This window comes from Callithrix jacchus, chromosome 17 (assembly GCF_049354715.1).
Source record: "Callithrix jacchus isolate 240 chromosome 17, calJac240_pri, whole genome shotgun sequence".
Lineage (NCBI taxonomy): Eukaryota > Metazoa > Chordata > Mammalia > Primates > Cebidae > Callithrix > Callithrix jacchus.
Genome location: NC_133518.1, coordinates 14400053 through 14416008, shown reverse-complemented (window position 1 = coordinate 14416008; position 15956 = coordinate 14400053). Strand labels below are relative to the sequence as shown.

The window sequence follows — 15956 nt, the reverse complement described above, 5'->3', positions numbered from 1 at the left end:
ATGTGAACAAATGTCTTAATAGAGTTACATTTACACATGAAAAATTAAATCTGATTTCAAATAACATGCAACTACTATAAAGAACAGGAAATGCATAGTTTAGTTTTTAATATATTACTATCTAAATATTTATTTCATAATAGACCATATGAAATGCACCAAATTAATCCTGATTTTATAGCTCTTCCAAATGTATATAGCTTTCTAAAAAAATCACAGCATACAAGCAGTCTCTTCCTTAGAATCATACAATTTTGGGCTGGGAGTGGTGGCTCATGCCTGTAATCTCAGCACTTCAGGAGGCTAAGGAAGGAGACACTTGAAGTCAGAAGTTTGAGACCTGGGCAAAATCGCCAGATGCTGTCTCTATAAAAAAAAGGTTTTTAATTCCCCAGGCATAGTGGTGCACGCCTACATTCCCAGCTGCTTGGGAGGCTGAGGAAGGAAGATCACGTGAGTCCAAGAGTTCGAGGTTACAATGAGCTATGATAGTGGCACTGTACTCTGGCCTTGGTGACAAAGTGAAATCTTGTGTCTAAAAATAATAAATCAACTTTTGCTCTTTTAACACTTCATTTACTGTAGTTCGGTAAAGTGATCAGTTAAGAATATGGTGTTCTTTTTAAATGAACACATAAAAAACTAGAATTTTAGGAAATCTTAGCATTTCTTAGCAGATCCAAAGGCCTGTGATAACAGAACCAATTTTAATATATAAGAATTTAATCTTTAGTTGCTCTCAATAAATTAAGATATATATTGTGCCAACTGGGAGCCAAATATTTCCTATTTATAGGCTTTCCAAGGCAGTCTTAGAATCAGAAGTTTAAGAATTACATGGACACCTGCTCAAGTTCTTCCTCGGGCAGAAGTGATCAGTCAAAATTATGGGGAGGTTAGGGAGGTCGGGGAGGGATAACATGGGGAGAAATGCCAGATGTAGGTGATGGGGGGATGGAGGCAGCAAAGCACATTGCCATGGGGTACCTATGCAACAGTCCTGCATGATCTGCACATGTACCCCAGAACCTAAAGTCCAATTTAAATAAATAAATAAATAAAATAAAAATTTAAAAATTACGCAGAAAAGGCCCGTTGACTCTTGTAACCCATTCTGTTCCTGGCCCCCACACTTCCTGGCCCCCAGTACAGCGTTTTTTGCCTGGCACGTGTCCAATGCCACAGACTCATTCTCTTCTAAGGCAGAGACTCCTTCTTACTCATTTTTGAATCCCTATCCCCTAGCACACATTAGGCTGACCAGTGGTCCAGACTTGCCCACAGCTGTTGGAACTTTTACGCTGAAATATCTGCAACCCAGCAAATCCCTTGGTGAACAGCTATTGAAAATATGGGGGACAAAAATCACTGAATAAAAGAATAAACAATGGATCTGGAATCAAATAAGACTACTAGAAAAAAATTATATCGTTCGACCTTGTTGCTTTAAAAAAACCACACAATGATAAACAAAACAAGTTGCCATTGCTTTTAAACTAAGGGGATGCCAAAAGCTCCGGAATGTAGATAAGGAAGTAGCTCCATGATCATTATTAGCAGAGATAAGGCTCCGACTTCCTCCTTGGGAGGCTCTCCTCTGGCCTGCTGCATTTGGCTGCCTGCCCTTTTGAATGTGCTCTACTCATGAAAATCATCCAAATCTACACAAAATATTCTTGAACTTTGCAAGATTGTTTCCTTTTAATGGCTGCATACATTTTATATTTTAACCTTTGCGTTCATAAGCAGATAAAATGCTAACATGTGCATTAAGGAATACCTGGTCTATTTCATAGAAATATATCTTCAAAAGACAAGTTGGCCAAAGAGACACAGATAATTCCCCACATGCCTACCCGGTGAAACTCCACCTTGTTTTGGTGCAGAAAGCTGTATCAGCACCGCACAATAAGTTAGTCTGCGATTTAGATCATAGGAAATATTTTTTAAATGGTCTACCTGAATTAATCAACAAATCAATAAGCAAAAACCTTTACGTCGGATAACCACATAACTTATCACCCAAACCAAGGCCCTTTTGAGCATGAAAAGGGGGCACTAGTAATTTTGCTGAGACCATCCAGGTGAACCAAGATAAACAGTCCCCTTCTTTCCCACTAAGAAAGCCAAACTCCAGCTACTCAGGAGGCTGAGGCAGGAGAATTGCCTGAACCCAGGAGGCGGAGGTTGCGGTGAGCCGAGATCGCGCCATTGCACTCCAGCCTGGGTAACAAGAGCGAAACTCCGTCTCAAAAAAAAAAAAAAAAAAAAGAAAGCCAAACTCAATTACACATCTCTCCCCCGGCCAACCATGACAACAAACCATCTGAAGGTGACCAGGACGTACTCGCACTTGCCAATGCCCAGCCTCCTCCGTGAATATAAACAACGCTGCGTTTCAGCGGCTCTTCAGGCTTCGGAGGACCTTCAAACACTCTGACTTCTACACCATCGAAGTCCGTGTCCGTCACCTTCACTTGGGCAGAAGACCATGCGCTTTTTTTGCCAAAAGAAACGATGATAAAGTTTAGCGCCAGCAGGTGATGGCTCAGTCCCAGGTAGTGGATCATGTTGCTCTGCAGGACGAGGGAGGGAATAAAGAGGGAGAGCACACGTCAACTTGGCACCACCAGAGCCTCACTGGCCACCTGGGCGTCTCTATTCCTACAAGCAGCTGCCACTGGAGGGCTCACTGAGCCCTTTTAATACAAAACCAATTGTATTTACCTTTTGCTTTTAGAGTTGACAAAATATTTTCATACATGAGATCTCCTCAGGTATCCTCAGTCCCATGTTATGGAGAAAGCTTAGAAATTAACTATGCTTGCTCATTTCATTGAATAAGTGCTAATTCTGGGACTCAAACCTAATATTAGGTTTGAATTCCAGGATTCAGTATATATTTTTTTTTTTTAGATGAGTCTGGCTCTGTCGCCCAGACTGGAGTGCAGTGGTGTGATCTCAGCTCACTCCAACTTCCACCTCCCAGGTTCAAGCAATTCTCCTGCCTCAGTCTCCCAAGTAGCCGGGATTACAGGCTTGCCTCACTACACCCGGCTAATTGTGTGTTTCTAGTAGAGATAGGGTTTTTCCATGTTGGTCAGGCTGGTCTCAAACTCCTGACCTCAAGTGATCCGCCCGCCTCGGTTTACCAAAGTGCTAGGATTATACGCATGAGCCACCATGCCCGCTCTTGATTTTTAAGTCTACATCTTTTGGAGACTCTTTTGGGTGTGTTTGTTTGTTGTTTTTTTGAGACAGAGTCCAACTCTGTCACCCAGGCTGGAATGGAGTGGCATGACAATCTCAGCTCACTGCAACCTCCGCCTCCCAGGTTCAAGTGATTCTTGTGCCCCAGCCTCCCAAGTAGCTGAGACTACAGGCATGCGCTATCATGCCTGGCTAATTTTTGTACTTTTAGTAGAGACAGGGTTTTGTTGGCCAGGCTGGTTTCAAACTCCTGGCCTCAAGTGATCCACCCGCCTCAGCCTCCCAAAATGCTGGGATTATAGGTGTGAGCCACCGAGTCTGGCGAAGAATCTTTTACAAAATAGGCATTGATTTAGAAGATTACATGCTGAATAAAAAAGTTCCTAGAACAGGAAATGATTTCTCAGGCTAGATGGTAGAAGAACGGAAGAGAAAATGTTGCAATGAAATGAGGGCTATATGGATAAATACCTGGGAGCCAATGAAAAAAGAACCCTAGGATGTAACAACGCCCAGACAGGTCTATGGAATCTAAAGCAGCTGACCTCTGCCTCATGCCCAGACAGAATCCTGGAAAGAGGCAAAGACCTTAGGTGAGAGGAGGTGCAAGGTAGGTCTAGAAAGATGGTGCCTCAAATGGCCTTAGAGCCCCAGGCTCCAGCTGGTGAAGGAAAAACAGAATGATTCTGCGTGCCCAGCGAAAGCATAAATGTAGCAGGGTCTGCATGAATGTCTTGCAGATGGACCTAAAACAATCTATCTTTTCTCTTCAGCCCATTATATGTACCCAAGAGTTCAAGAGGAATAGAAATGAGTGCCAATGAATCTCAAAGATCTATTATCTTACAGAGAAGAGCAAAGGGTATCCCAGGATGACCAGTAAAGACCAAACACCAAGGACCAGGTGAAACAGTGACGTGGGCTGAGGATGAGTGATACCCAGACGGCTTCCCCAAAACACAATGTCTCAGCATTACGTAAGATCCTCCAAAACCTAAAAGCAAATAGTGCTGAGCGTGAATTCCTCCACTCGCTGGGATTAAGTTTCTACCTAAAAGATGAAGGCTTAAAATATAGATCAAGTTACAGTTCATGCATCCTTGAGCTAATGAAAGAAGATTCGGATTCACTCAAGTAACATTCTGGAAGTAACAAAGTTTCCTGAAACCTCTATTTCTTTCTTATTTATGTTTATTTATGAGACAGTCTCACTCTGTCGCCCACGCTGGAAAGCAGTGGCATGATCTTGGTTAACTACAACCTTTGCCTCCCTGGTTGAAGTGAATCTTCTGCCTTAGCCCCTGGATAGCTGGGATTACAGGCACCCACCACCACACCTGGCTAATTTTTTTTTTTTTTTTTTTTTTTTTTTAGTAAAGACCTGATTTCACCATGTTGGCCAGGCTGGCCTTGAACTCCTAACCTAAAGTGATCCACCCGTCTTGGCCTCTAGGAGAACACAGAAGCAAGATAAGTTTTAAGGGCCCTATGGGCTGCAAAGTACTCCATCTTAGCTAGCTAAAGTAAGCTAGGGCAGTGCTAGAGGTCTTAAAACTTGCCTCCATAACCATTCCAGGATCTAGGGGGAGAATTCTGCCTCAGGAGATAGAAGGGGATAAAGGGTACTCATTAGACCTCAGTGGAACCAGACAAAGAAATCTGGTGGGACACTGGCTCCCTACCCAGGTCTGATGTCTGAAGATCAAAGGACAAGCAGGAATCCAAGGAAACCAAGCAGAAACTGTCCTCTGTTTATTAATATGCAAATTAGTTATATTTATATATGGGTTGTTCTCTTTTGATTCAATCAATGTATAAATTATGAACTATATCCTATGGGCAGAGAACTTTGTAGGAGACAGAATCATCTGAAATTCAGAGTAATAGAGGAGAACCAAGGCCTGCAAATGAACAGCTGATGTTAGTAGCTAAGCAGTAAGTGGTAAGAAACTAGGTAAAGGGCTGCACAAGCTCGGAGAAGAAAGGAATCACCTCTGTCTGAGGATGAAGCCCAGTAAGGTGTCCAGCCTGAATTAGGTCTTAAGGAAAGACAGAGCCCCATCATAGGTGTGGCGAACAAGGAAAAGGGCTGGGAACTAAGGTGCAAGTACTGGCAAGTGTTTTAACTCAAACACCTATGGGTAGGTGAGGTATACAAATAAAATGAAGGCAAGAGGAACTCAATCTAAAAGAGGCACGTGCAGCCCAGGAGTCACCAGCATAGACTCCAGAGCCCAAGCGCCTGCGCTAAAATCCCAGCTCCCTCACTTACCAGCACTGGGACTCTGAGCTAATGAGCAAACCTCTCTGTACCTCAGTCTCCCATCCATAAAGTGGAAATCATTATACCCACTACCTCAAAGACTGTTGTGAAGACTGGAAACTAAAGCGCCTAGAACGGTGCCCGTCGCCTAAGAAGGCCTGCAATGCTCATCACTGATACCACGCCTCTGCTCCAGATCATTTTGTAAAACAGTGAGCCCAGCGACAGACATTCCCATGTTTCCAGGGAAGCTGAGACTATCATTTTTCCCATGATGCACATTTGTTATCAGTACCACATGATTATCAAGTCCTGAAATTGTTGCAAGTTAAAAAAGATGTACAAGAATAATCTTTAAAGAGCATATTTGTATGTTCATCCTGAAGGGGAAGGAGGCAGCTGGGGAAGAACCAGCAGCACACTGATAGCCCATACACATCAATAACTTCGCCTCTGGTCACGTTTCAACATGAACCAGCAACATAAATACTTAAAGCATCGATTCTAACTCACTACCTGATCTGTTCTTCATATTCAAAGGTTTGTATTCTATGTCAGTGACTCGCCAGTTTTTCCACTATGGTCACTTCATTCAGTCCACCAGCTTTTTTTTTTTTTTTTTGGAGATGGAGTGTCGCACTGTCACCTAGGCTGGGGTGCACTGCTACCACCTTGGCTCACTGCACCCTCCACCTGCCGGGTTCACACGATTCTCCTGCCTCAGCCTCCCGAGTGGCTGGGATTATAGGTGCACACCACCATGCCTAGCTAATTTTTTTTTTTTTAATAGAGATGGGATTTCACTATGTTGGCCAGACTGGTTTCAAACTCCTGACTTTGTGATACACCCACCTCAGCCTCCCAAAGTGCTGGGATTACAAGTGAGAGACACGGCACCTGGCCAGTCCGTCAGCTTTTGAATCCTCTTCATATTCTGTTCTAACTGTGGCTATTAGAGGGAAAAAAATCTATAATCTCATGGAACATTTATCTGCACAAAAATATGTGAGAACTAAAATATTAAATTAATATTTAATGTCTGGCCAGATGTGGTGGTTCACGCCCATAACCCAGCACTCTGGGAGCCCAAGGTGGGCAGATCATAAGGTCAGGAGTTCGAGACCAGTCTGACCAAAATGGTGAAACCCCGTCTCTACTAAAAATACAAAAATTAGCTAGGCATGGTGGAGCAGGCCTGTAATTCCAGCTACTTGGGAGGTTGGGGCAGGAGAATTGCTTGAACCCGGGAGGCGAAGGTTGCAGTGAGCCGAGATTGTGCCACTGCACTCCAGCCTGGGCAATAGAGTGAGACTCCTTCTAAAATATATATATTATATATAAAATATATATATTGCTTGCATATATATTTAAAAAATATATATTTTGTATACATATATATTTTAAAAATATATATTTTGTATATATGTTTTTAAAATATATATATTTAATGTTGAATTGAAAGATGGAACTTAAAGTAAACGTATGTAACCAAGCCTAGGAGAGAAAAAACAGAGGCTGTCCAAAGTGACCTCCCGGACACAGTACCAGCTGAGGTGAATTGAGTTTTAATGAAGGAAGATTCAGATTCACTCAACTAACATGCTGGATGTAACAAAGTTTCCTGAAACCTCTTTAGACATAGCTGGGAAATCCAGGAACACACAGAATTGCATTAAGGGCTCTGTGGGCTGCAAATTACCCTGTCTTGGCTAGATGAAGTAATCTAGAATAGCTCTAGAAGTCTTAAAATTTGCCTCCATAACCATTCCAGGATCTAGGGGAAGAATTTTGCCTAAGGAGATGGAAGGGGAATAAGGATACTTACTACGCCTCCGTGGAGCTGAGCAGTAAAATCTGGTGGTACACTGGCTCCCTACCCGGGTAGTTGGTTTGTGTTGAAACTTGACCAGATGCTAAGTTATTTATGTGTATGGAGTATTAGCGTGCTCCTGGTTCTTCCCCAGCTTTCTGCTTCCCCTTTGATACATGATGAGAAGTCTGGAAAAGGAGAGAAGCTTGGGGAAAAGGAAACAGATGCTTCTAGTCCTGGGGCGGTGTTCACACTTTAGTCCTTTGCCCACCACCCTTACCTAGTGAGGACAGAAAGAGAACCTGCGTGGCATCAAAGTCCCCTTTCCTATCGTCAACTAGAATGCAAGGTCGAAAACATACCTTCACTTGCTGAGGGCTGGATCTCTACTCCAACTCAACTCTGACTGAAAGACTGGGCTATTTGAGCACCATTTCTGGGACAATTTAGGCCACATGGTAAATTCCACCAGGGAGGGAAAGTTAATTTGCTCAGGTAAAGTTGAATACAATCTTTTAAATGGAACCTTGGGAAACACTTCACTTAAAGAGCTGGTGGAGTAGACAGAAGAACCAGTCAATAAAAGACAAAATAGAGCAAGAGAGGGAAAGAGAAAAAGAGAAAAGGGACAAACTGTTAGTGTGGCAACAGAAACAAGAAACTGGAGACATTAAAGGAAAGCGATTTCCAGAAAGCAGGTTGTCCAATGTCTGCAGAGAGGCCCCGCAGGTCACGGGTATTGGCTATGTTTTCACTGGCGAGCCTGCTAAGGACAGTTTCATGCAAGATATGGGGATGAAAAATATATTGTAATGGGTTAGAGTGAGCAGGAGTTGAAGAAACAGACAGTAAATGAGACAGATTACTGAAGAGATAAGGGAGGCACTAGAACAGTTGGGAGAGACTGGAGCATGCTTCTTGGGAAACAGCTTGTCAAGAGAGAAAGATAAAGTTACAGAGGTAAAAAGAATTCAGTGCCGGGCGTGGTGGCTCACACCTGTAATCCCAGCACTTTGGGAGGCCAAGGCGGGTGGATCACAAGGTCAGGAGTTCGACACCAGCCTGGCCAATATGATGAAACCCCATCTCTATAATAATAATAATAATAATAACAAATTAAAAAAAAAAGAATTCAGTGAATGGAGACCCTAGAGGAAGGAGGACACAGGATCTGGAAGGCAGATGGAAGGGAGAGTTCATAACAGGTAAGTTTATAGGAGGCAAGGAAGCAAAGTGAGGAAATAGCTCTCAAAACAGAACTTGATTTCTGTGGATGTCAATTCTTTGTCCTAAAGAAGACAGTGACTTTTCAAACACTGCCCTCTTGGAAGGTAACCCATTGCAATCTGGCTTCCAGCCCCATCTCTGATGAAACCAACCTTATTAGGCTCAGCAGTGACGCTCTGACTCCAGTGCCAATGCCAATGACCTACTTGGCCTCACTGCAGACATTTGATAACTTGTGCTGTTTTTGCTGTTTTTTTAAACTTTCTTCCCTCTTAACTTCCCCAGTTTCTTGGGTTTTTGTTTTTGTTTTTTTTTTCCACACTAACAAACCATCCTTCACTCACCACCATTTTTTTTTTTTTAATTGATTGGTTCTTTCTCTCCTGACACTGGCCCTTTAAATGTTAATGTTCTCAAAAGTTCCAATTTTTATTTCATTCAATTTCATGATTCCTTCTTTCCTTGAGCAAGCCAATGTACTATCTTAGCAAATAGGAAGTATTTACCAGCAGCCTACTAAATTCAAAGACTGTTCCCTGTATTCACAGACTGATTCTAGTCCCTGATCTTTCTCAAGCTTCCATCCATATTTCCAGCCATCTCCAGGATCTAGCCTATGAAGCTCCTCAAAATTAATAGGGCCTATTCTCCCCTCTCCACCCCCAGAACAACTAATGACATAAATTCTCAATTATCTAACCATAAGTCTAACTTCTAAGTTAGAAATCTTAATTGTCCACAGCTTCTTATTTCACATGATTTCTAGTCGCCTCAAACCATATTAACTCCACCTGGCAACGTTTTCTGACCTAGCCCCACCCCTATCCCCACCCCAGCCCTACGCAGCCCCACCGCAGCCCCACCCCAGCCCCACCCCAGCCCCACCCCAGCCCCACCCACAGCCCCACCCCAGCCCCACCCCAGCCCCACCCCTAGCTCCACCCCTAGCTCCACCCCTAGCTCCACCCCTAGCTCCACCCCGACTCTTGCTGCTGCCTTGGCTGCTCATTAATTTCTGCATTTGGCTACTAACTTGAATTCTGGATAACACTCTCTTTCTCTAAAACTTGCTGCATACTGCTGTCAGAGTTTCTATCCTGAAAGGCTCATCACATTACCTGCCTGCTTAAAAACTGCTGCTGGCTTCCTGTTTCTTACAGGAAAAAAAAGAAAAATCTGAAGCTGGCATTGGCTCCACTCTACATTCCAAGCTCGTTTCTCACCACCTACCCCTTGAAGTCAAGCATAACTTGCATAACAATTTTCGTTTTTTTTAACCTGCTATTCTCTTTGGCAGTGCCCTTCACTGGCATGCTGAAACTATCTCTTGCTGGGTCTCACAAGCCAACTTATAAATTTACAGGAATTTTGTAAATCAGTTTGTCACAGGTGCATGAACCAGCGCATCTCTGTCTGGAATAGGAGCTGGGTAAAATAGGCTGAAACCTACTAGGCTGCATTCCCAAATGGTTAAGGCATTCTAAGTCACAGGATGAGGTAAGAGGTCAGCACAAAACACAGGTCATAAAGACCTTGCGATAAAACAGGTGGCAGTAAAGGAGCCGGCCATAATCCACCAAAACGATATGAGAGTGACCTCTGGTCATCCTCACTGCCACACTCCCACCCACGCCATGACAGTTTACAAATGCCGTGGCAATGTCAGGAAGTTTTGCTATGCAGTCTAAAACGGGGAGGCATGAATAATCTACCCTTGTTTAGCACATAATCAAGAAATAACTAAAACAATGGGCAACCATGGGCCGGGTGCAGTGGCTCACACCTGTAATCCCAGCACTTTGGGAAGCCAAGATGGGTGGATCACCTGCGGTCGGGAGTTCGAAACCAGCCTGACCAACACAGAGAAATGCCATCTCTACTAAAAATACAAAAATTAGCAGGGTGTGGTGGCACATGCCTGTAATCCCAGCTACTCAGGAAGCTGAGGAAGGAGAATCGCTTGAACCTGGGAGGCGGAAGATGTGGTGAGCTAAGATCACACTGTTGTGCTCTAGCCTGGGCAACAAGAGTGAAATTCTGTCTCAAAAAAAAAAAAAAGGTGGGGGGAAGCGGTGGTGGGGGGGCAACCAGCAGCCCTTGGGGCTGCTTTGCTCTGCCCCTGAATAGCCATTCTTTATTTCTTTACTTTCTTAATAAACTTCCTTTCACTTTATGGACTTGCCCTGGATTCTTTCTTGGTGAGATGCAAAAACCCCCTCTTGGAGTCTAGATCAGGACCCCTTTCTGGTAACAAGCTGATGTTAAGTCAGTGGCTTGAAACTGACCATGGCAGGAGAATGTACATCGTGGAAATCAGCAAGTGCTACAAATCAGGGCGTAGACTGGCTCAGGTTCCAGGCCTCTGGTGGATCCCATCTGGCTAGGGATTTTTCCTACACCTTCTTCCCTTATTTCTTTTACTCAGCATTATTTTTGTAGGGGAAACCTTTCGTCTCGCATGGAGGTCATGCATGGATCTAAAGAACTCTGCGTGGAGCACAGTAGCACTCTCTACACGTAGCAAAGTGCTAGAAGCAATTATGAAGCTAGCCTATGAAGCACAAAGTCAGTATGCAATAGGGTTCTCCCATTAGATTCAAGATCACACAGTTTCCAACTGTTTACTCAAATATCCAAGAATTTCCTGGCAAGCTACAAGGCAAACCTGGGGAGAACCTTATTGCCACTCCATAACAAAACCTAGCCCAGAGAAATAAAAGGGCTCACAGAGGGATCCAGCACTCTAACCTGGTCACCCGAAAACTTTTGCTTTGTTCTTCCTCCCAGAAAACCTCTAGGGCGGCAATGCAGTCTCAGGAAGGGCCAAAAGGATGAGCTTGTCTCTTTCCAACTCCAGAACGTTTTTTTTGTTTTTTACTATCAACATAGAAAACAAATAGTTTCCATATTGCCAAAATACTAGCTTAGCTCCAAAATCCTCCTATAGTCCACAGGATGTGTCAAGGGGAGTAGCTCACGTGTGCCGGCATTTGCTCTCTGCCAGTCACCGTTCTCACTGTCAAGGACTCTCAGATCAAGGGGACTCAGAGAATCACCCAAGGTCACTTGGCCAGTACCTGGTGAACTGGCTTTGAACCCAAGCATTCTGGCTTCAAAACCCTCAACCATCACCCTCTACTGCCATTCACGAGCACATTTATTCTCAAGCCTATGTCATAAAACTAGAAGATTTTTACCTCTGAAATGAATACTTAGCTTCCCATATTTACATAAAGGGAAACTAAGGCCCAGAAAGGATTTGTGCCTTGGCCAGGCTCAGCAGCTACAGCAGCATAGTTCTATGCCTGACCACTGTGGGTCAAGCTGCCACCCCCATCATTTTCCTTTCCTCCAGCTCTTCCTGAATAGCACATATCTCTCTACCCTTCCCTGGTAGTAACACAGGAGTTACTAAAGAATAATTTTAGGCATATAGAGAGGGTAAAAGGAGTTATTGGTAAGGCCCCTCCCTCCCTCCCTCCCTCCCTTCCTTCCTTCCTTCCTTTCCTTCCTTCCTTCCTTCTTCCTTCTTTTCAGACAGAGTCTCACTCTGTTGCCCAGGCTGGAGTGCAGAGGCATGATCTCAGCTCATTGCAACCTCCATCCCCCACAGCTACCCGAAGGAGGTTCAAGCGATTCTCTTGCCTCGCCTCCCAGGTAACTGGGAATACAGGTGCCTGCCACCACACCCAGCTGATTTTTGTATTTTTAGTGGAGACAGGGTTTCAACATCTTGGCCAGGCTTGTCTTGAACTCCTGACCTCATGATCCACCCACCTCGGCCTCCCAAAGTGCTGGGATTACAGGCATGAGCCACCATGCCTGGCCCAAGGCTTTTTCTTTTAATGAAAGCAACCCCCAAACCGTTTCTTTTCTAACAAAAAAAAAAACAACTTGAAGGAATAGGCTGGCAAGAATTGATATGCAAATGCAAGCTATTAGAAATAGTCCACCCAACATGGCAATTCCTGTCTTCTTGTCACCCTGTGTGCCAAGTGTCATGGCTGCCTCCAGATAACGTCATGTGTTCAGACACCATGGCGATCCACATTTGCATATTAAAGGACTAAGGTGGGAGGACCAGGTTTTTTGTGAGCTACATAGATGACACACCTGGTCAAACCAATCTCCTGGGTCCTTTGCAAACCAGACACCACCTCCTCCAGCATCCCAATATAAGCAGTCACTTTTCCGCCACACACAGGGTTTCTCTTTGTTCTAATCCCCCCTCCCTCTGTCTCTGTCTGGGGGAGCTGTTTTCTTCTTCCCTCCATCTTTCTTGCCTAAGAAACTCTCCACTCCTTAAAATCACTCCACGTGTGTTGTGTCGTTTTACCTACACTGGCGCCAGACCAAGGACCCTGGTGTTCCTCGGATCATTGGAGCCTATCATTTGGGCACATTGGCCAGGAATTCATTCATCGGAGTGGTGAGTAGGGAGTGAATCTCAACCTCAAATCTGTATTTTCATCTCAAGGCTGTCTTCCAGCTATCCTGCTACAAAACCTTCCTTCTTTTCTTCTTTGTCTGTCTGTGGTCTCACTCTTTGCGAGTTGAATACGTGGGAATGTTTACAATCTAGGGAAGTAATCCTGTTAGGCAAGATCAGGAAATGCTGTAGGCGAGGATATCGCTCAGGAAAATGCCATTGCAATCTTCTAGGAACAGAGTTCTCCCCTTTCCCCCAACAGTGAGGTTACTCGCTAGTAATTCCCTGGCAAGCCCACGGTATTGCTAAGCCAACAGCGCCACCTAGTGGAAATTGGAATCCTCTACATAAGACACACTGCAGGTCCTTTGCTAGGCTCTACAGTCCTCTTTCACACCACTAAACATCAGGCCCTGAGTTACTTCCGTGAACAGGAGAGCTGTGTTTTCAACAGTTAAGAGTAAGATGTCTTCCAGAGCCAAATTTTAGTCTCGATACTGTCCCATCCGCAGGAAAAACGGCCATTCAGTTTTTGTTTTTTTTAAGGCACCTATCCTGTCTCCAATCAAGACAGTACTTAATTAGTAAGGGGATTTTAAGTGCAGAAATTAACCAGAACCATTTTTCTAGAAGTAAATGCTTTAGCACAGGCTGTAATAGCAGGCAATCTAGCACACTGCCTCTGTTAAAGGGGCTTTGCTCAAAGATGACAGTCTCTCCAGAGATCTATTTTTTGGGGGAGCCAGGCAGATCACACAGGCTTAGGAAGGCAGAGGGAAATCACAGAGGGTTGCGTGGGTGAAGCGTGGTTAGTCCCATCACTTAGGGCATCCGGTTCCATGCCTTTGAGGACCATGCCTTCAACCACGGGCGGCACACTTAACTTGGTGCCCGAACCCAGGAACCAGGGAGGGAAAACGGCTGAAAGATGCTCCCTGTCTTCGCCTCTACCCTGGGTCAAACGGAAAGGAAGGAGACTGAGAGGATGCCATTATTCTCACTTCTTTTTCTACATGGGTAAAAGATTTCCTTCAGCTTGCACCCTCTGGAGTGCACTCTAAAGCACTGGAACACTTCCTTAGCCCAAGGACTTTAAAGAGAAAAGCGACTCTTTCGTTTGTACAAGGACCTGGCATTTTTACTAAACCTTTGCCTAAGCGTTGGAAGATCAACCCAGCCCTTTTAGCAATCTTATCGGGCAGTCCCAGGGAAAACACTTCCCCAGGAGTTAAGGAAGCAACTTCCAGGGGAACCATCTGAGGATCCCTCTTATTTGGGGCCCCTTCAAGTTCCCATCTCAATACGAAACCTTAGGCAAATAAAAGACGGCTTAAGCCAGTTTTCCGATGGCCCTGATCGGTATATAGAAGCTTTCCAAAATTTAGCTCAGTTATTTCACCTCACATGCAGGGACGTTATGCTGCTCCTAAACAAGACCCTCACTGCAGCTGAAAACCAGGAGGTTCTGTAAGCAGCAGATAGTTTTGGAGATGAGCAATATATCTCCTATAATACACCAAAAGGGAAGACAGCCAATAGGGGAAGCAAAAAACATAGCGGAAACACGATTCCCAATAGCGAAGAAAGCAGTTCCGGTAAACAACCATGACTGGAACCCCGATAGCTCAGAAATGAATGGAAAAGGAAGCACTTTTTTGTTTGTTTGTTTGTTTGTTTTTTTGAGACAGGGTCTCACTCTGTCGCCCAGGCTGGAGTACAGAGGCACGATCTCAGCTCACTGCAACCCCTGCCTCCCAGGTTCAAGTGATCCTCCTCCTGCCTCAGCCTCCTGAGTGCTTGGGACTACAGGCACCCACCACCACACCTGGCTAATTTTTGTATTTTTAGTAGAGGTGGGGTTTCACCAAGTTTGCCAGGCTGGTTTCAAACTCCCAACATCAGGTGATCTGCCTGCCTCAGCCTCCCAAAGTGCCGGGATTACAGGCATGAGCCACTGCGCCTAGCCAGGAAGCACTTTTTATATCAGAAATTTTATATAAGAAATGATTTCGTGGCCAGGTGTGGTGGGGCTCACTTCCACAATCCCAGCACTTTGGGAGGCCGAGGCAGGTGGATCACATGAGGTCAGGAGTTCAAGACCAGCCTGGCCAACATGGTAAAACCTTGGCTCTACTAAAAATATAAAAATTAGCCAGGCATGGTGATCACACCACTGCATTCCAGCCTGGGTGACAAGCTGTATTAAAAAAAGAAAAGATTTTGTATGGTAAATACTTGTCCTAAAAGTCATTTGAACAAATCAGAAAAGTTTAAGTATGTTGTAAGAGAATCTGTGAAAGTCATGAAAAAATTTAATAATTAAAGGAAAGGAATTATCAAAAATAACACTAATGTTATTTTAGACATCCAGTAACGTATTTCTCCCAATCATATTGGAAGTTACAAAAATGGCCTAGGCCTAAAGTTATTATTCTCTAATGGCAAGTCAAAGGGGGGTATGCTTTCCTCAAGGAAAATGTCACTTCTATGTTAACGTTTCTGGTGACATACAGCGACATCTAGTGGAGGAAAGCCCGTATTGCAATCCATTCGTGTAACTCACAGGTACCAAACTCTACTGTCAGTTATGGTCTATAGGACCCCCGCTAACGATGGTAATCTTAATGCTCATATTCTAACCCTAGATTTTAAACCTGAGTGTAAAATTTATCTCTTTGCACCTAGAAGGAATCAAATTCCAAATGGTGCTCGAGCAGAGCCACACATGGACAACCCATTCTTCCAAGAACCCTTAGGTCTTAGGTCAACCTCAGAAGGCTCAACTGCTGTTCACCCACACGCCCCTTTTCAGCAGGACGTAGCCAGAAAGAATCCTCATCCAGGGCCGGGCGCGGTGGCTCAAGCCTGTAATCCCAGCACTTTGGGAGGCCGAGGTGGGTGGATCACGAGGTCAAGAGATCGAGACCATCCTGGTCAACATGGTGAAACCCCATTTCTACTAAAAATACAAAAAATTAGCTGGGTATGGTGGCGCATGCCTGTAATCCCAGCTACTC

General features: G+C 44.4%; 1 protein-coding gene across 2 annotated transcripts in view; it reads right to left on the bottom strand.

The window, feature by feature from the left end:
- Nucleotides 1-15956, bottom strand: part of NCEH1 (neutral cholesterol ester hydrolase 1) — a 59762-nt gene that overhangs the window by 14110 nt on the left and 29696 nt on the right. For both annotated transcript variants that reach the window (XM_002759380.6, XM_078353836.1), the window contains exon 2: nt 2348-2576. In XM_002759380.6, the coding sequence (XP_002759426.2) occupies nt 2348-2576 (229 nt within the window). The remainder of the gene's footprint in view (nt 1-2347; nt 2577-15956) is intronic.